Source organism: Equus przewalskii, chromosome 25 (assembly GCF_037783145.1).
Source record: "Equus przewalskii isolate Varuska chromosome 25, EquPr2, whole genome shotgun sequence".
Classification (NCBI taxonomy): domain Eukaryota; kingdom Metazoa; phylum Chordata; class Mammalia; order Perissodactyla; family Equidae; genus Equus; species Equus przewalskii.
In genome coordinates this window covers 834,877-856,246 of record NC_091855.1, presented here as the reverse complement: position 1 = coordinate 856,246, position 21,370 = coordinate 834,877, and the positions used below count along the sequence as shown (strand labels likewise).

The 21,370-nt window shown below is 40.2% G+C and overlaps 2 protein-coding genes across 5 annotated transcripts in view; one reads left to right on the top strand and one right to left on the bottom strand.

Moving 5' to 3' along the window:
* The window catches only part of PSMC6 (proteasome 26S subunit, ATPase 6), a 77,634-nt gene that overhangs the window by 35,844 nt on the left and 20,420 nt on the right, over nt 1–21,370 (bottom strand). The window lies entirely within an intron of this gene.
* The window catches only part of ERO1A (endoplasmic reticulum oxidoreductase 1 alpha), a 52,078-nt gene continuing 30,870 nt past the window's right edge, over nt 163–21,370 (top strand). For all 3 annotated transcript variants that reach the window (XM_070593071.1, XM_070593069.1, XM_070593068.1), the window contains exons 1-4: nt 163–490; nt 8,642–8,761; nt 9,489–9,572; nt 14,264–14,302. In XM_070593071.1, the coding sequence (XP_070449172.1) occupies nt 377–490; nt 8,642–8,761; nt 9,489–9,572; nt 14,264–14,302 (357 nt within the window). In that variant the 5' untranslated portion in view covers nt 163–376. The remainder of the gene's footprint in view (nt 491–8,641; nt 8,762–9,488; nt 9,573–14,263; nt 14,303–21,370) is intronic.

The following is a 21,370-nucleotide window of genomic DNA, read 5'->3' as shown; positions in this document are numbered from 1 at the left end:
GGCGCCGGGGGATTGGCCGGAGCGGCGGGGGGCGGGGCCTGCGGGAGGCCCGAGCCCCCGGCTTCCGCTCTCGCCCGGGAGCCGGCAGGCCCCGGCTCCCGCGCGGGGGCGGCGGCTGGGCGCGGCGGCAGGCGGGGCCGAGGCGGGAAGCGGCTCGGTGCGTCAGCGCCCGCCCGGGAAGGAGGCCGGCGCGAGGCCCCGGCGGCCGGCGCGGGCGCCTTGGCACGTCCGCAGGCCCAGCCGAGGGCGGGCGAGGGGGCGGCGCGGCGCGGGGCGGGGTGCCGGGGCCGGGCCGCGCGGGCTTCATCTGCGGGCGCGCGGCCGGCGCCGGTGTCTGGGTCTCGGAGGCGCGGGGCGACGAGCGGCCGGAGCGGCTATGGGCCGCCGCTGGGGCCTCCTGGTCGGCGTCTTGGGCGCCGTGTGGCTGCTCGGCTCGGGCCAGGGCGGGCGGCAGCCCGCGGAGACGGCGGCGCAGAGGTGCTTCTGCCAGGTGAGGCCGTGCGCGGCGTGCGGGCCGGGCCGGGCCGGGCCCCCGGCGGGGGCCCTTTCGCGTCTGCACCCGCCCGGAAGGGGCGCCTGAGCAGCCGCTCCCCGGCGGGCGGGGGCCGGTCTCCCAGCGCCGCCGGGACCTGGGCGCGCCCCCCGGCTCTCCAGCTCAGGCGGGAGGCGTGGGCGCGCGCTGCAGGTTGGTGCCCGGTTCATCTGTGCACCTTTCTGGGTCTCTCCTGCCCGGGGAGGGTGTGCACAGTGTGCACGCACACTCAGTATTTGTTATTTTCGCAGAACCTGGGTTTTTATAACTTCTCACTGGACCTGGAACTGTGTGTGCTGTGCTTTGCTGGGTGCCTTTGCCAGCCTCTCTGGCCGGGACACCCTTTGGTCGGCGGGCTGCTCTCAGAGCTCTTGTCAGGCAACGTAGTGGCTTCGTGTGACCTTCTTGTGTCTAAGCCTAACTGCCTGCTGTCTTTGGGGCCGCCGCTGCCCTGTGTCTCCTCGCTCTGTGTGTCCTCTCTTTTTCTTGAATGTGGTGAGATTCTCTGACCCTGACACCCATACAACTGGTCTGAATTGGGAGGATGGTCCTTAGTCCTCAGGGCACGAGTCCAAGTTTGCTATGATCATTTCCTTCTGCTAGTAAGAGATGTGGGTTCCTTGAGCAAAAAATTCGAAGAAACTTACAGGTTTCTGGATCTACAGTATCTCGTATTTTAATATTATTACTCACCTTTTGGTTGGCTTCTGTTGATAAAAATTACGTTTGAAGGGTGGGCATCCGAATTGTTCCTTTTAAGTGGATTTTACTGTATATTATCAGAAATAACATTTTGTGTGTGTAGGGGGAATGATATTCTTTCACAGAGGAAAGGAACACTTTATTATGAGAAGATTGATCGCTTTCACTGTTTTATATTCTTGGATTTCCTTATTTTGCTGAGAGTTTTGGGAGCTGAGGTGTTATCTGGGAACGTGTAAGGGAGTTGAAAGGAAATTGCTGCTTTACAACTAAGAGTTTGAAAAGCTCCTTTTCCTTCAGTGGTTGCAAACAGCATGCAATAAAGGACTTAAAAGGAACAAGGGTCATTTTTCTTCTGATTACAAATATACGGTAACACAAAGTTCAAACATTTAAAAAATAAGTAAAGTAGAAATAAATACCTTTAAAATAAGGTGTTGAGAGAAGATGTCCAATGTAACATTTTTAACTACATTCTAGAGATTTGGATAATGATATAAAAGTACCTATTGAGCTTTTCAACTTTGACTTTTTTCCCCAAATGACCTTTTTAGATATCTGATTAAAATTGGAGAGCTTTTAGTTTTTTACGTTTATTTTCTTTTTCTTTTGATTAGTGTTTAAGCTTTTTTCCCCTTTCATAATATTTTCAAGATTTAAATTCTCCCCCAACACAAAAGTTTCTTAGTCCTCCTTGTTTTCCTTTTAGAACAAGAGTGGTATCTGTTTTTCTTTTCAGAGTCAACTTTTAAAAATAAATTGAGGGTCACATAATAAAAAAACAATTTTAACAGAAATTTAAAATGATCTACTTAAGAACAGAGACCATCAATTCTAATTCAATAAATGGAAAAAAAGTATATTTTAGTTATATTATGGTCAGTAATGGAAGGGGTGGGAGTAAGTGAAGAGGGGAGAGGGGACAGCGATGAATAGACATGAAGAGAAAAATGGAGACAAGCATATAGATTGCACACAAAAATAGAAGGAGAGAGAGGTAAAAGAAAAAAATGGAGAAAGAACAGATAAGGGGAGATGAGTGGTGCAAATTATTCATTCAACAAACATTTATAAACTCTGTACATTGATCTGAATGTTTGGAATACATATGGCGTGATCCCTGCCCTGAAGAGCTTACAGTTTAGTAAATCATGTTCTTTGGGGCTTGGGGAGAGGCGAGGATCCTAAGCATTTAAAAAAACAAGTTAGTAAATATTGCTAGAAACTAAATTTTCATCTGAAGTTTGGAAATGCAAGTTAAAGTCTTCTGTGGTTCTGTTTGCAGTATCCATTAAGCTGCGGAACCCTGTTGATTCTGTTTTGTTCATAGTGTGTCCCTTTTCTCACTTCCTGTTGCCCATCTCTCGTCCCGCTCTGCCCTGAGTTACCACACTATCTCCCTGGTCACCCTGTTGCATGGGTGCCTGGCTTGTAGTAGGGGTTTAGTTAACAGAATATCAGCTCTGATTTCAGCCAGAGCAGCATGGGTTAGTTATTCCACCTTAGAAAGTCACTGAAGTAAAGTGTTCAAAGCTCTACAAATAATCAGATTAAATCCAACAAGCATTTATTGAGGCCTACTGTGAACAGTTTTGAGAGGTCAAAAAATGAATTAAAAAATAAAAAATTAGTCCCAATTCTTGACCCTCCAGAATACTGACCCTGGCACGTAATTGTGCTTATGTATTATGGAAATTACAATACAAGATGTGAACACTATGCTACCAGGAGTATATTCTGTTAATCATTCTGTTAGCAAGCCATTTGCACATTTTTCTGGACTCTGTCTTTCAGATCGGGTCGCAACTCCAAATGAGTCTTTAAACTTAGTCGGTTATACATATGTTAGTTGACATCAAATCCTACTAGAACCATTTTTACTGAATGTTGTAAATTCTCTTGATAACAGTGCTTCAGTGTTAGCTGCTCAAAATAAGTTATCAATTGCCTGGGACTTGTAAATCTTCCTTATGTATGACCTCCCCCCTCCATTTTATCCTATTAAAATTTTTTTATACAGAAAATTAGCTTTTTTTCCTTTTGGTATACAAGCCTATGAAGCTTAACACATGTATAGTTTGTGTAAACAATTCCTTTATTTAAACCCAAATAGTAGTTGTTGTAGTAGATATGGGCTTGAACTAAATGATGACTTTTCTGAGTTTCTTATTTCTTTTTGACAGTTATTGCCCTATTGTATCATTAGAGAGAATGAATGCAACAGAACTTTAGTCCCAATACATGGACTCCCTGGATACATTTTAAAGAAATAGCCTCAGAAGAGATATTGAAGCTCAGATATGGAGGCAGTATGGACATCTTTTTTCATTTAAATTAGTTAAAAACGAATTTGTAAACTTTTATATACTCAAAGTATTTTATTAACCTTGCTGTGATTTGTGCTGATGCCACTCAGCTCCACTTGCTTGAGGGCAGTGAAGCTCTGTCAGGCCAGTGGAGGGGCGCGGTGCGCATGACCCGCAAAGGCTGCCCCAAGCATGGATCACTGTGTGCTTGGAGTGCCTTGTAGATGTGCTCTGCATACATGTTTTAGCAGATTTACCTGTTGGTGTCCTCTGTAGGTCAACTTGAAAAATAGTTTTTGTTTGTTAGTCAGAGTGCCTGGGCCACGGAAGAGACACTTGATAATATGTCAGGTGGTGGATGGAAATAAGCCCAGAATTAAACCTTAAGTCAGAGGGATCTTTGAAACAGGTTGTACTGGTGAGATGTCCGTCAACTCGGAGTGCTTGCTACATTCCAGACTTTTCTGAGCAAAGCGTGTGGAATGAAGCATGTTTCACACTGGTTGTCATAGTTTGGGTCATTTAACAACAACGTAAAGTTCTAGCAAGACCGAGACTTTAAAGCAGAAATAGCTCTTAGCATTCCATCTCTTTACAATGATGCCTGCCACCGGTCTAGAATCTTTGGTGTTTCTATGCTTCCATGAACAGAGTTGTTCCAGTCTACTCTGTCAGTGAATAAATACTTTTCATGTTCTTTTTTATGGTCACAGAACACAATAAAATTAAATACCGCTAAAGTTCTCTGGCAAATAAAGCACACTTTGAGCACTTTTAAATCATATTTTATACAAGTCTGAGGAATATGTTCTTACGGTCCTTTGGAATAAAATGACAATCTCTCTTAGGACTAGAAGTTGTTGGGACACAAGGAAACCACTTAGAGAGTTTTTTGTTTTGTCTTTCACTGCAAGCTAAAGGGTCCCTCTAACCGGAGAATGGTGAACAAGCAGGCCAGCATTGTTTCCTCTGCTTTTGCCTTTTGTATTTGGGTATTTGGTCCCGACCAGTCAGAGTCAATGGAGAGAGTAATTGAGCCTCCCACCTCTGGTCACTTTTGGTTACTTAGTTCTATGTTCCCTTGGGGCTACCAATGTAAAATTTTTAGAAAAATTTTAAGTGCACACTTGGCCGTTTTTTTCTTATTCATTAAAAAAAAAATGGTTGTGGATTGCTTTGGGGTATAGTGAGATCCCTTTCACTGGAAGCATTTAAGCAGCGGTAGGGTAATCATAGTGAGATATTTACTGGATGCCGTTTTGTCTTGATATCAACTCTTTGAGATGAGAACTATTATTATTTCTATTTTGTATTCGGATGGGAAACTGAGTCCTAGAGAGGTTAAAAAATGTGGGTGAGGTCTACAATTAGTAAGCAGCAGAGATGGAAGTCAACTCTGGAAGGTCTGACTCCAAGGCCTGCATTACTCACCACTGTTACTTGCTGCCTCCTCCTGAAGGTATATGGGTGGGGATCTCTGTGTTGCTTGGGAGTTGCAATAGAAGGCTTCAGAGGCTTTCCACTAGGAGTTTAAAGTGGTGATGTTATGAGTCAGGCCTACCTTGGGCCTTCTATCTACTATCCCTCAACTAAGGCCTTTTAATTGCCACGTATTTTTGCCCCCTACCCAAGGCTGAGTGTCACCTGAAGCCTGGAGCAGCCAGCTTCACATTTTACCTTGTATCAGTGACTGTGGTGTGGGGGGTGGCGAGGGTGGTGCATTTAAAAAAATTCAGATTCCTGTGGGAGACCCTGTGTTCAGTTTCCCTTTGGGAGATGGCACAGTAGGTCTTTAAGCAGCCTTAGCACATTCTGAAGCACAGCATCAAGTCCTCCTTGTTACTGATCCGCACATCTTTTGGTCTTACTTTAGGTAATAGGACGTTACTTTGTTTCCAAGATTCTGCCCTGGGTCTATTTCCTGAGACTCTATTCTGGTGATATCCCTGGTTCTCTACTTTCTAGAACTGGGCCTGGCATCAAACCTGGCAGACTTCCTGCTCGGGATTAGGTTCTGCTGCCTGTTGGCAGGTGTATCTGAATGGTCAGATGGCTTGGATTTCCAGGTATCTTCCTATCGCTCCTTTGCTGATCTCTTTCCATCTATTGAAACTCCTGCCACCCTGCTCTTCCTTCTTAGCTGCCCTGCTACCCGTTGTTGTAGTTGGGAATACCTCCTACTCAGTTTCTAAGGTAAGGGGCACAAGGTTTTTTTTTTTTTTTTTTAAAGATTTTATTTTTTCCTTTTTCTCCCCAAAGCCCCCCAGTACATAGTTGTGTATTCTTCGTTGTGGGTTCTTCTAGTTGTGGCATGTGGGACGCTGCCTCAGCGTGGTCTGATGAGCAGTGCCATGTCCGCACCCAGGATTCGAACTAACGAAACACTGGGCCGCCTGCAGCGGAGCGCGCGAACTTAACCACTCGGCCACGGGGCCAGCCCCGGGGCACAAGGTTTTTAAATCTGCCACTGTCCCGCCCTCTCTCCCCTGAGGTCTCTGGGCTGTAAGCCGCCACAGCTTTGGAGGCATCTTTCATTCCTTTCTGGTTTGGGGCTTGTTATAGCTTCCCTTGTAATTAGTATATCGGTTGGTAGACTGGAGCGTGCAAAGGGCTGTTCACCTTTGCTGCTTGCCTTCCTTGCTCTGTGATGCATTCCTGCCACTTGTGCTTATGTGGTCTGGGGCACTGAGAACCACCATAGGTGATGGGTGGTACCTAGTTATAATTAGACAGTGCAGTGCTGGTCTCCAGTGAATGAGAGTGACAATGGACAGCATTCATTCATTCATTCACCCACCCGTTCCACAGATAATTATTAAGCATTTACTGTGTGCTTTCTAGAAGTACAGTGCTAAGTACTAGAAATACAGAGATGAACAAACATGATTTTGCTTTTAAGGATTTTAAACTCTAGTGGGTGGGAGTGAAATAGATAAATTCAATTCAGTGAGGTAATTCTTATGTAGGAATATGTGAAGGGTCATGGGAGAGACAGGTAACTCAGCAGGTGGTGAGTGGTATCCAAGGGGCAGTTTCCCCAAAGAGGGCCTGAACCAAGTCTTTTTTTTTTTTTAAAGATTGGCACCTGAGCTAACATCTGTTGCCAATCTTCTTTTTTCTTCTTCTTCTTCTCCCCAAGGCCCCCAGTACATAGTTGTAGGTCCTTCTGGTTGTGCTGTGTGGGTCGCTGCTTCAGCATGGCCTGGTGAGCAGTGCCATGCCCGCGCCCAGGATCCAAACCAGTAAAACCCCAGGCCACCAAAGTGGAGCATATGAACTTAACCACTCGGCCACTGGGCTGGCCCCAGTGAGCCAAGTCTTGAAGATAGATTTTTACCTAAAAAATGAATTCCTTGTGGGGGAAAAATGGATTGCTTCAAACTATTCCTCTTGTTTTTTCCATGTTTGTTTCATTTTGTGACTTAAGGTCTCTACTTTCCATGTGTCCCTTTGACCTCTGCAGTCTGTGCCTGTTACTCTTTGTGTAATAATTTGCGTCCAAAGGGAGAAACAGTAGCTATTTGATGTCCTTAGAAGTTCTGCTTTTGAGGCTCAAAAGAAAGAGGGTTGAAAAATTAAATCGTCTGTTTTAGAAGCACTTCTGTTGGTATTCGAAATTAGGCCTCTAATATTATTGTGTACGCAGAGGACTTTTAGCAAGAAACAAGGATAAATTTGCATATAAAATGAAAATAGTTATTACAGTGACAAAATTTGTAGATCAGATTTCTAGAAACTGAATTATTAGTTAGTCCAAAACAAATAAGACCAGGGAAATTGGTACAAAATCTTAGCTCTTGAATATTGCTGTCATCATCCAAAGTTTTCTTATCTTTTAACTGAAAAATTTCCATTAGTGTTTTGTGATGTTTTAAAATTAAAAGGAAGTGTAGGATTTTACATATACCAAAGGGAAGACCTAAACACAGTATTTCATTACAGTATTGTTTATTTACTTTCTTACCAGTAGATTTTTAAATTATTTTTTAGTTGGCAGTGTCTCCCTAAAATATAATCCAAAGCAGTTTATAACGCAAATATCCAGACGAAAGTATGATAAGGATCTGTTTTCTGCAGCATGCTGTATATTTAACAAATTTTTTCTGGTTACTTTTCTTAAATCATGATGTATTTGTTACTTACTTAAAGCAATGTTTAATTAATTCTGTTAGATGTTTGCCTAACCCCAAATAAACATCTAAGAATTTTAGTTTCACATCTGATAACATAGTCTGATTATAATAATTATTATCAGTTTTAAGCATTTGAAGATCAAGATTGACTTTTTGGTTGATTTGCTATCTTAGTGTTGCTAATGATAAGTAATTTCTAAGCACCATTTCAAACTTGCAAAAATTGGCATGGCCCAATATATGAGGGTTGTTAGATCCTTATAATAAATTATTGTTTCTCTTATAAATTTAGTATCACTTCTTTTTTATACATTCACCAAGCTTGTCTCTGGCGTACGCATCCTGTTGGAAACTAAAATAAAAGGAAGACAGAGACAATTGAATTATAAGAATATAGAACCTCAGGAAAGCCAAGGATGTGGATGCACCTGGGCTTTGGGAAAGAAGGGTGGAAGTGGGGCTGGAAAACCCCAGGGAACCCAGGTAGCGTCTATTGTCTGTCTCCTTTCTCTGCTTCTCTATGTATCTTTTAAAATCTTTCCTGTCTGCTAACTGGCTAATGTATTCCTCAATTCACAGGGTGGAGTATGGTCTGAGTTTACTGGTCTAGCCACAAGGAGAGACATCTCTCCCTCTTGGTGTCAATTCCAGGTTCCTGGAGAATGCACCAAGACCTGGTTTGGGTCAGACGCCCACCCCTGGTCAGGCCTGGAGGGCAGGGTTACACACTGGCTGCAGGGGACCATCTCTTTGCATGCATGCATGTGTGCGTGTCCGCGTGTGCGTCATTATGAGCTCAGTACACCCTACAAAAGGTATCCACTGCATTCTTCTAGGTTATTGTCGTACCCTATCTTAGAAAATTACGGAGAGGAGGGAGGATAAGGGTTCGTCGTACCCGTGTGAGCAAGAAGAACCCTGTTGCCTCTGAGACATTCTGATTTAATATTTCATTTTCTTTGTAACAGGTTAGTGGTTACTTGGATGATTGTACCTGTGATGTTGAAACCGTTGATAGATTTAATAACTACAGGCTTTTCCCAAGACTACAAAATCTTCTTGAAAGCGACTACTTTAGATATTACAAGGTATTTTTATTTTTAACTTTTTGTATATGAATACTTAAAGTTTAATGGATAATACATTTTCTTAGGGATTACCAAGCTTCAAAATTGTGGCTGTTATTTAAAATTCCATTTGCAAGAGTGAACCATGTGGTTTTGAAACCACTCATTGGATACTTTTAATTTTAATAAATGAGTTTTGTGCTCTAGAGTTAGAAACCAGTTGGTTGAATTGAAGTTAGAACAGAAACTATTATTATCAAAATTGTGAGTTTATAATTTTCTAAAACATCAGATTGACTCCAATTAATCAAAATAATTAAATATTTTTCAGAAGAGGCAAGACTTTATTCTGACCTATATTTTTTTATCAAGTCACTTGTGATATTTTATCTTGAGATATTTACCGAAAGAATTTAGAAAACTTGATCATTGGAGTGTGTAGTTACAGTCTGATTTCACAGTTGTCTGTTATTTGCTTAAAAAGAGTATTAATTGAGCATTGATGCTGTGAGCTGCTTTGGCTCCTAGTTGCCATCTCGGCAGCATCTGTTTAGCAGCAGTCTGTGTCTTTCTAACCAATCTACCAATTTACTTATACCAGCTACACATTTATGCAATTACTAGAACTTGACAACTAGTAAGTGTAAGAAATAGAAGAATTGCAGTTGATAACTTGAGCAGCATATAGTGTCATAATTATAATCTTGAGATTCTTATTTTTATAACTTTTTCTGTTATCATCTTACAGGTAAACCTGAAAAGGCCGTGTCCTTTCTGGAATGACATCAGCCAGTGCGGAAGAAGAGACTGCGCTGTCAAGCCTTGTCAATCGGTAAGAACCATGTATACATTTAAGAACTGTTACATCTTTTTTCAAATAATTGTAACTTTTTAAGAGGGGCCAATATAATTCAACCAATATTTCAATCCTTAGATTAAATATAATGTTTAAGATTTACATATTAAACTTACAAATATAAAACCTATTTTGAATTATTCTGCCTTCCTAATAATAGAATTTAAATTTTGTGGTTAATATAATCCTTGGACTTATTAGTGAGATTAATAGTTCTTTTTGCTTGATATTTGTTTTTCTTCTTACATCTTATCCAAACAAAGTTATGTTTACAGTGTAATAAAGTGAAATTGATCAAGGTCTAAACAAAATCTCTTGCCTTTTTTGTGGGTGTATTATTTTCCTTGGATTTCCTTGGGTGGGGAGGAGTTGGATAAAACACCTGGTTTTACTTAGAAATACTCAGAGCTTTAAAATTTGAAGTGTTTTACTCTGAAAGCAGAGAATTTTAAACTTTTCACTAAAGTCTTTTTTTCCTTTTAAAAGGATATATTTTGTCTTTTTTTATTGTGATAAAATATATATGACGTAAAGTTTATCACTTCAACCATTTTTAAGTGTGCAGTTCACTGGCATTCAGTACATTCACACTGTTGTGTTACCATCACTGCCATCCATCTCCAGAACTTTTTGTCTTCCCAGACTGAAACTCCAGCTCATTAAATAATAACTCCTTATCCCCCCTCCCTCTAGGCCCTGGTAACCACTGTTCTACACTCTGAGTCTGACTACTCTAGGTACCTAATATAAGGGGAAGCATTGCAGTATTTGTCCTTTGGTATCTGGCTTATTTAACATGGCATAATGTTTTCAAGGTTTATCCATATTGCAGCATGTATTAGAAGTTTATTCCTTTTTAAGGCTGAATAATATTCTACTGTACGTGAATACCACATTCTGTTTATACATTCACCTGTTGATTGACTTTTGGGTTGTTTTCACCTTTTGGTGATTGTGGATAATGCCTCTGTAAATGTGGGTGTGCAAATATCTGGGTCCCTACTTTCAGTTCTTTTGAGTGTATACCCAGAAGTAGAATTGCTGCATCATTTAGTAATTCTGTGTTTAACTTTTTGAGGAACACAGTGCTGTCTTCCATAGTGGCTGCACCATTTTACATTCCCACCAGCAGTGCACAAGGGTTCCAATTTCTCCACATCTTCACTAATACTTGCTATTTTCTATTTTTTGGATAATAGCCATACTAATGAGTGTGAAGTGGTAGTGTAGTTTGGAGTAGTTTATTTTTATACATGTAAATATTGCTGTATAGACCTATCTAGCATGGGGAATTAGGCAAATGTAAAATATTATTTATGGTTTTTTTTTTCGTTAGATGAATGAGAATCATGTTTTTAGTTATATTAATCCTCATAAACACAGCTTTTTGAAAATTCAAGGATTAACTTGTGAAACATCTTACTATGATTAAAGCATGAGCATATCATTAAAGTGATATTACCAATTTAAATGTTTCGTTTTATTTCATAAGTTCTTGCATTTATATTTAGTAATAAGGAAAAAATCAGTTGGAGAAATTCAAGTTTACCAATAACTTATTTATGTGACTTATTAAGCATGCTAAAAATATGGTACTTAATACAAGCGTTTAATTGGACTGTTTAATTGCATGGGCTATGATTAACATTAGTCAGAACAAGTAAATAATTTTACAATTACTGCCAATTTGAATCTCATCTTGAAATAGCAATTATTTCTGATTATTGTTAGTGAAGTATAGGATGAAGGGGTGCCATCTTGAGAAGAAGATGGGAGGGGATAGAAAGCCTGACGGTTGTTTAGCATAAAGAAATAGCTTATTGACTCCCAGGATGACAGACTGATGGATGAGATTTATTTTATTGTAAATCCTAGAGAAAACAACCAATTTTAGCATTTAAGAAATGCTAAAACATAGATGTTTGACTTGAACTCATAGATATACTAAAAAAGAATCAGGTAAAAGTTAGCAATTGTACCGAGAAACTGAGACAGAATCTGGTTATTTCAGCTTCTGCAGAAGTGGAGCAGGGTGCCTTTCATGCCGGTACTTTGTTTTTTTCTTGAACTGGTTTTATGATGGAGAGAAGGCTTAAAAGCTAATTGGAAGATGTTTTTCCACTTAAAAATGTTCTTCATATGTTTAGAAATGTTCTTCTGCAAAGATTGGCACCTGGGCTAACAACTGTTGCCAATCTTTTTTTTTTTTCTTTCTGCTTTATCTCCGCCCCCCCCGCCCCCCCGTACACAGTTGTATATCTTAGTTGCATGTCCTTCTAGTTGTGGGATGTGGGACACTGCCTCAACGTGGCCTGATGAACGGTGCCATGTCTGCACCCAGGATCCGAACCCTGGGTCGCCACAGTGGAGCGCGTGAACTTAACCACTCGGCCACGGAGCTGGCCCCAGAAATGTTCTTCATATGTAGCAGAGGCAGCATGATTAGACCCAAGATTTAGGAAGATAACTGGAAGTATTGTGGAGATGGGGAAGTGGAAGATGAGGAGATGGAGAAGAGACTGGTAAAAAAATATCACTTAGCAATCGAATGTAATTTGGTTCAATAATGAATATTTTTTGAGGGCCTGCTCTGTGCCAGGACCTGGGCACATAAGATGAGTGTTTATCTGGAGGAGCCTATGGTTTAGTAGGGGAGAGAAACACTAAGTGGTCATTCCAGCACAAGTGTGGTAGCCCAATAATAGAGATACACTGAAGGTCTACACAGTGGAAGCAGAAGGGAAGGGAGAGCAGGGGAGGAAGACACGGAGAAACTCCACTCCAAGTGACGGTGAAGGAGCGAACCGTTTACATTCCTCTTGGGACAATCCTGGCTCAATTCTGATTGTTCCTAAATAGGGCAGTCTGGCAGAAACAAATAGTGATTAAAATACTTTGAAATATGTGCTTCAGCCTAAATAATGAGCGTTCATAGCTCGCGTTTATATTGTACGTTACTGATATCTTGACATCTCACTGTTGACATCTCACTTGAGAATGCATCTGAGAAAAAGGACGTTAATTCATGAACACAGCGCAGTTATCACCAGAACAGTCATCCTTCTTAACCTAATATGTGTACAAAGCTAAGCAGTTAGCTCATTGCTTCAGGTGATCTGCTGTTTTGTTGACACCCTTTTTGCTAAACAAGGAGCCAAGACCAGTTTCCTTTTTGTCAACACTTTGATTTCCTTTTTTAGTTCATTTTTAGACTCAGTTCAGTTAATACCCTGGGACCCAGCGGGAGATAGAAGAAATAAATTGAAATTCTCTTCCTCATACTTGGTGCTTTAAAATCCATATCCTTTATTTGCAGCCTGACTCCAGGGAGTATTTGAATGAGGCTGATGGTCTGCCCCAGAGGCTGGACTCTATCAGCTGAAAGACCAATTATTTCTTTCCTTTGCAATGATTCAAAACAATGTTCTTTCACCTCCATTATTAATTGGCCTATGTGAAAAAGAATAACAATATCCAGTGTTAGTCTGGGAATAAGAAATGAGCACTCTGGTTGTAAGTCTTTTTGGAGATCAATTCAGCAAATCTATCAAAAAAATTAAAAAGGTACATATTCTTTGACTTAGCAATTCTACCAGGAGTTTCTCGTACTAAAATAATTGGACAGATGTTCACTGATGACCATAAAGGAGTACTGAATATCGTAATGATGTCAGTTCTGCTGAAATTAGTCTATAAATTTGGCATGGTTTATTATATGAAAAAATTAGAAACCATCTAAATATCTGGCCATAGAAAATGAATATACATTGACCTAGTTCAAAGTCTGGGAGGGTACATAAAGTGATGGTCTCTGTATGGGTCCTTCCCTTTGGGCAGGTGTAATCTGTTTCAGGAATATACTTAGCATTGGAAGAGGGCCCTGCAATTACATGATTGTCTCTACTCACAGCATCACTTTGAGGATAGGCAAATAGGTCCTGTAGTTAGTAAGTGGTCAACACATGGCTAAAAACCAGTACCATTTTCCTCTGAAATGAATTAGGGCTCCATAAAAATGGTTGATTCCAAGAGTGGAACAAGAAATATACAAGATGAGCCTGGAGTATCTTGTTGTAACAGAGAACGAAAAGTGCTCCTGAAGATTTCTGGGGTGATAGCAAAAGGGCAGAGGTGCAAACATCAAGGCAGCCCTTAGTGGGTCCCCTCGTGGCCAAACATGGGACAATTTGAGCCTCAGAAGGAGTAATAGCTAAGTAACTATTTTTACATTTCCATGCTGTAATACAATGTATGATCAGCAATCTGTGGAATAATTTGTTGAATTTTTTGTTTACTTTTAAGAAAGAATATAAAAACTGCCTAAGTATCCTCAGTTTAAAAATAATCTGTTAATTTCAATAATTTGTTTTATGAATTCTTCTCATATATCAGAGAAATTTAAAATATTTTTTCAGAGCCAGCCCTGATGCCCTAATGCTTAAAGTTCGGTACGCTCTGCCTCAGCAGCCCGGGTTCGGTTCCCGGGTGTGGAAGCACACCGCTCGTCCGTCAGTAGCCATGCTGTGGTGGCGGTGCACATAGAAGAACTAGGAGGACTTAGAACTAGAATACACAACTAGATGCTGGGGCTTTAGGGAGGGAAAACAATTTTTTTTTTTCCAGAATATAGAATAAATGTCATATAAAGCATTTTTTTTCTTTTTCAGGATGAAGTTCCTGATGGAATTAAATCTGTGAGCTACAAGGTATGTACATATACTTATTAATGTGTCTAATATCTTAACAAGAAACTTGACAAAGTCGTGTCCCCTGCCAGCTGCTACGCCACTTTGCTGCTTCCCTTTACAGTGCAGCTCCTTGAGAGTTACTTGTACTCACTGTCTCTCACTCTTTGTTTTTTTCTTTTGTTCAATCTTTTATTATAGAAAGCATGAAAGAGAAATAAAAGTAGAGAAAAAAATTACGCAGCTCCAGCAGTTATCAGTGTATGGTCAGTCTGGTTATATCTGTACCTCCCACTTCATTCTCCCCATTATTTTAAAGCCAAACTCAGATAAATCATTTTGTTTAAATACTTCATATACATCTCTAAGACAAAAAGACATTTAAAAAAAGTAATCTCAATCAGGGTTCAGATGTCTCCTTGTTTCCTAAGTGCCATAATAGTTTGTCTGAAACAGAATTCAAACATACTCCACACATTGCATTTGGTTCATGTGTCTCTTCTGTCTCTTTCTCTCTCTGTTCTTTAATACGTTTTTAATTTTATGATATTTTTAGATTTACAGAAAAATTGTGAAGATAGAACAGAGTTTTCTTATACTCCCCCTCAGTTTCTTTTATAATTAACATATTAGTATGGTACTTTTGTTACAATTAATGAACCAATATTGATACATTATCACTAACTAAAGTCCATACCTTATTAAGATTTCCTTAGTTTTCTACCTGATGTCCTTTTTGTGTTCCAGGATCCCATCCAGGATACACGTTACATTTAGCAGTCACATCTCCTTAGGGTCCTCTTGGCTGTGACGGTTTCTCAAACTTTCTTTGTTCACAATAAGGTATTTTTAAGGAGTACTAGTCAGATATTTTGTAGAACGTCCCTCAATTGGGATTTTGATGTTTTTCTCATGATGAGCCTGGGGTTATGTGTTTTTGGGAGGAAGACCACAGAGGTAGAGTGCCGTTTCCATCACATCATATCAAGGGTTCGTGCTATCGACATGACTTCCACTCTTCACGTTGACCTTGATCACCTAGCTGAGGGGGTTCTTGTCAGGTGTCTCCACTGTAGATTTACTTTGTTTTGCTCCTTCCTTATGGTATTCTTTGGAAGTCACTTTGCTCAGCTCACGCTTAAGGAGTGCTTCATCTTTTTGAGGATATAAATTCTTCAGTGTGGGAGATTTGTATCTTCTCCCTTCATTTACTTATTTATTCAACTGTTTATTTATATCATGGATATTTGTCTTATACGTTGGATTATTATTTAGTAGGACTTTATTTATTGCTCAAATTGTTCCACTTTTGGCCATTGGGAGCTTTTTTGGTTGGCTCCTGTGTTCCTTTGACATACCACCATCATTGTGTTTTTTTCTTTTTCTTCTTTCTTTTTTTTTTTTTTAATTAATGTTATGATAGATTACAACTTTGTGAGATTTCAGTTGTACATTTTTGTTAGTCATGTTGTGGGTGCACCACTTCCCCCTTTGTGCCCTCCCCCCACCCTCCCTTTTCCCAGGTAACCACCGATCAGATCTCCTTATCAATGTACTAACTTCCACCTATGAGTGGAGTCATATAGAGTTAGTCTTTCTCTGACTGGCTTATTTCGCTTAACATAATACCCTCGAGGTCCATCCACGTTGTTGTGAATGGGCCAATTTTGTCTTTTTTTATGGCTGAGTAGTATCCCATTGTGTATATATACCACATCTTCTTTATCCAATCATCAGTTTCTGGGCATGTAGGTTGGTTCCACGTCTTGGCTATTGTAAATAATGCTGCGATGAACATAGGGGTGCAACGGACTCTTGAGATTTCTGATTTCAGGTTCTTAGGATAGATACCCAGTAATGGGATGGCTGGATCATAGGGTATTTCTATTTTTAACTTTTTGAGGAATCTCCATACTGTTTTCCATAGTGGCTGTACCAGTTTGCATTCCCACCAACAGTGTATGAGGGTTCCTTTTTCTCCACAACCTCTCCAACATTTGTCGCTCTTGGTTTTGGATGTTTTTGCCAATCTAATGGGTGTAAGGTGATATCTTAGTGTAGTTTTGATTTGCATTTCCCTGATGATTAGCGATGATGAACATCTTTTCATGTGTCTATTGGCCATATTCATATCTTCTTTTGAGAAATGTCTGTTCATGTCCTCTGCCCATTTTTTGATCGGGTTGTTTGTTTTTTTGTTGTTAAGCCGTGTGAATTCTTTGTATATTATGGAGATTAACCCTTTGTCGGATAAGTGGCTTGTAAATATTTTTTCCCAATTAGTGAGCTGTTTTTTTGTTTCAATCCTGTTTTCCCTTGCCTTGAAGAAGCTCTTTAGTCTGATGAAGTCCCATTTGTTTATTCTTTCTATTGTTTCCCTCAACTGAGGAGTTATAGTGTCCGAAAAGATTCTTTTGAAACTGATGTCAAAGAGTGTACTGCCTATATTCTCTTCCAAAAGACTTATTGTCTCAGGCCTAATCTTTAGGTCTTTGATCCATTTTGAGTTTATTTTGGTGTGTGGTGAAAAAGAATGGTCAATTTTCAATCTTTTGCATGTGGCTGTCCAGTTTTCCCAGCACCATTTGTTGAAGAGACTTTCTTTTCTCCATTGTAGGCCCTCTGCTCCTTTGTCGAAGATTAGCTGTCCATAGATGTGTGGTTTTATCTCTGGGCTTTCAATTCTGTTCCATTGATCTGTGGACCTGTTTTTGTACCAGTACCATGCTGTTTTGATCACTGTAGCTTTGTAGTATGTTTTGAAATCAGGGATTGTGATTCCACTGGCTTTGTTTTTCTTGCTCAGGATTGCTTTAGCAATTCGCGGTCTTTTGTTGCCCCATATGAATTTTAGGATTCTTTGTTCAATTTCTGTGAAGAATGTTCTTGGGATTCTGATTGGGATAGCATTGAATCTGTAGATTGCTTTAGGTAGTATGGACATTATAACTATGTTTATTCTTCCAATCCATGTGCATGGAATGTCTTTCCATCTCTTTATGTCGTCGTCAATTTCTTTCAAGAAAGTCTTGTAGTTTTCATTGTATAGATCCTTCACTTCCTTGGTTAAGTTTATCCCAAGGTATTTTATTCTTTTCGTTGCGATTGTGAATGGGATTGAGTTCTTGAGTTCTTTTTCTGTTAGTTCATTGTTAGTGTATAGAAATGCTACTGATTTATGCACGTTAATTTTATACCCTGCTACTTTGCTGTAGTTGTTGATTATTTCTAATAGTTTTTCTATGGATTCTTTGGGGTTTTCTATATATAAGATCATGTCGTCTGCAAACAGCGAGAGTTTTACTTCTTCGTTACCTATTTGGATTCCTTTTATTTCTTTTTCCTGCCGAATTGCTCTGGCCAGCACCTCCAGTACTATGTTGAATAGGAGTGGTGAAAGTGGGCACCCTTGTCTTGTTCCTGTCCTCAGAGGGAAGGCTTTCAGTTTTTGTCCATTGAGTATGATGTTGGCTGTGGGTCTGTCATATATGACCTTTATTATGTTGAGGTACTTTCCTTCTATACCCATTTTATGGAGGGTTTTTATCATAAATGGGTGTTGGATCTTGTCAAATGCTTTCTCTGCATCTATTGAGATGATCATGTGGTTTTTGTTTTTCATTTTGTTGATGTAGTGTATCACGTTGATGGACTTGCACATGTTGAACCATCCCTGTGTCCCTGGTATAAATCCCACTTGATCATGGTGTATAATCTTTTTGATGTATTGCTGTATTTGGTTTGCCAAAATTTTGTTGAGGATTTTTGCATCTATGTTCATCAGTGATATCGGCCTGTAGTTCTCCTTCTTTGTATTGTCCTTGTCAGGTTTGGGGATCAGAGTGATGTTGGCTTCATAGAATGTGTTAGGGAGTACTCCATCTTTCTCAATTTTCTGGAACAGTTTGAGAAGAATAGGTATTAAGTCTTCTTTGAATGTTTGGTAGAATTCTCCAGAGAAGCCGTCTGGTCCCGGACTCTTATTTTTGGGGAGGTTTTTGATTACCGTTTCTATTTCCTTACTTGTGATTGGCCTATTCAGATTCTCCATTTCTTCCTGATTCAGTTTGGGGAGATTGTAGGAGTCTAGGAATTTGTCCATTTCTTCCAGGTTGTTCAATTTGTTGGCATATAGTTTTTCATAGTATTCTCTTATGATCTCTTGTATTTCATTGGTATCTGTTGTGATTTCTCCTCTCTCATTCCTAATTTTATTTATTTGCGATTTCTCTCTTCTTTTCTTGGTGAGTCTGGCTAAGGGTTTGTCAATTTTGTTAATTCTTTCGAAGAACCAACTCTTTGTTTAATTGATCCTTTCTATTGTCTTTTTTGTTTCAATATCATTTATTTCTGCTCTTATTTTTATTATTTCCCTCCTTCTACTGACTCTGGGCTTTGTTTGTTCTTCTTTTTCTAGTTCTGTTAGGTGTCGTTTGAGGTTGCTTATGTGAGCTTTTTCTTGTTTAGTGAGGTGAGCCTGAATTGCGATGAATTTCCCTCTTAGGACTGCTTTTGCTGCATCCCAAATGATTTGGTATGTCGTGTTCTCATTTTCATTTGTCTCCAGATAAAATTTGATTTCTTCTTTAATTTCTTCAATCATCCATTGTTTGTTCAGAAGCGTGTTGTTTAGTCTCCACATTTTTGCACCTTTCTCTGCTTTTTTCTTTTAGTTGATTTCTAGTTTAATAGCATTATGATCAGAAAAGATGCTTGATATTATTTCAACTCTCTTGTATTTATCGATGTTTGCTTTGTTTCCCAAAATATGGTCAATCCTTGAGAATGTTCCATGTGCACTTGAGAAGAATGTGTAACCTGCTGTTTTTGGATGAAGTGTTCTATATATATCTGTTAAGTCCATCTGGTCTAATTTTTCATTTAATTCTATAATTTCCTTGTTGATTTTCTGTCTGGATGTTCTGTCCATTGGTGTTAATGGTGTGTTGAGGTCCCCTACTATTATTGTATTGTTGTTGATGTCTTCTTTTAGTTCTATTAAGAGTTGCTTTACAAATTTTGGTGCTCCTGTGTTGGGTGCATATATATTTATAAGTGTTATGTCTTCTTGCTGGAGAGTCCCTTTTATCATTATATACTGTCCCTCTTTGTCTTTCTTTATCTGTTTTGCTTTGAAATCTAACTTGTCTGATATTAGTATAGTGACACCTGCTTTCTTTTGTTCATTATTAGCTTGGAGTATTGTTCTCCATCCCTTCACTCTGAGTCTGTGTTTGTCTTTGGGGCTGAGGTGTGTTTCCTGGAGGCAGCATATTGTTGGATCTTGTTCTTTGATCCATCCTGCCACTCTGTGTCTTTTGATTGGGGAGTTCAATCCATTTACATTGAGAGTGATTATTGAGATGTGGGGGCCTGCCACTACCATTTTGTGTCTTGTTTTCCAGTTTTCTTCAGTTTCCTTTGTTTCTCGTCCCATGGTTTAATCTGTTCTGATGACGAGCTGCTACTCTCTGTTGTTGTCCTTCCACTTATCTCCTCTGCTCTTGGTTTTGTAGCCCCTTTCCTTTTTTGGATTTTTCAGGAATGAGGGTTTTCCTGAGGATTTCCTGAAGAGGAGGTTTTGTGGCAATGAACTCCCTTAATTTTTGTTTATCTGGGAAAGTTTTTATTTCTGCATCGTATTTGAAGGATATTTTCGCTGGGTAGAGAATTCTCGGCTGTAGATTTTTGTCCTTCAGATTTTTGAATATATCATTCCACTCTCTTCTAGCCTGTAAAGTTTCTGCTGAGAAATCTGCTGATAGCCTGATGGGGGTTCCTTTGTAGGTTAGTTTCTTTTGCCTGGCTGTCCTTAGTATTTTCTCCTTGTCGTTGACTTGCTAGCTTCACTACTATATGCCGTGGAGTTGGTCTTATTGCATTGATAAAGTTTGGAGATCTATTGGCTTCTGTCACCTGAAGATCCATCTCTCTCACCAGATTTGGGAAGTTCTCATCCATTATTTCTTTGAATAGGCTTTCTGCCCCTTTCTCCTTCTCTTCTCCCTCTGGTATACCTATAATCCTTACGTTGCATCTCCTAATTGTGTCTGATAATTCTCGGAGAGTTTCTTCATTTGTTTTTAGTCTTGCTTCTCTCTCCTCCCCTGCCTGCAGCAATTCTATATTGCCATCTTCCAAATTGCTAATTCTTTCCTCCATATTATCGGCCCTACTGTTCAGAGCATCTAGATTTTTCTTAATCTCCTCTATTGTGTTCTTCATTTCCAATATTTCTGTTTGGTATTTCTTTATTGTATCAAACTCTTTTGTGACATAGCTCCTGAACTCGTTGAGTTGTCGGTCAGAATTCTCTCTTAACTCATTGAGTTTTTTAATGATGGCTGTTTTGAAGTCATCATCATTTAGGTTATATATCTCATTTTCTTTGGGATTGTTTTCTGTGTATTTGTTATTTTCTTTCTGTTCTGGAGATTTAATGTATTTTTTCATATTGCTTGATGTTGTTGATTTGTGCCTCCGCATGGAGATAGAGTTTAGTTGCTCCTTTCACTTGTTTCAGCTGCTGCGGTCGGGGAGCAGCTGTTTATACTGCACCAACCAGGAACCCTGTCCGCAGTTGCTAACTGGGCCTGGGCCCCTCCTCGTAGTCCCAGTGGTCCTTTGGATTCCCTCCTCTGCCGTGGGGGCCGTCACAGGGGGGCTTCAGGCTGCTGGTGCCTACTGTTGCAGCCCACCTAGACGTGCTCCCTCCTTGGGGTCTGCAACGGTGTTATGGGCTTTTCCAGCGGCCAGGGGTGGGATCGCTTATATTTGTCGCTCCGTTGCTGTCGGCACCCACAAAATCTCACTTGTCCACTATGGGTCGCAGGAGAGCTATTGGCATCTTCTACAGTCTGTGGTTAGTTCACCTAGCCATGCTACTTTTGTCCCGGGGTCTTCCAGCCTTGTGGCTGCCGGCTGGGTGCTTTCTACTGGTGCTGTGCAGAGGCTTTCCCTGAGGCTGCTGTGACCCTGTAGGGTTTCCCCCTAGGCTACGGAGCCGGGTCGCTGGAACTCCACCCAGCCCCAGTCCTGTTCCCCAGGAACTCGGGGAGCCCTTTGCCCTGTCTTGGGGAGATAGCCGGA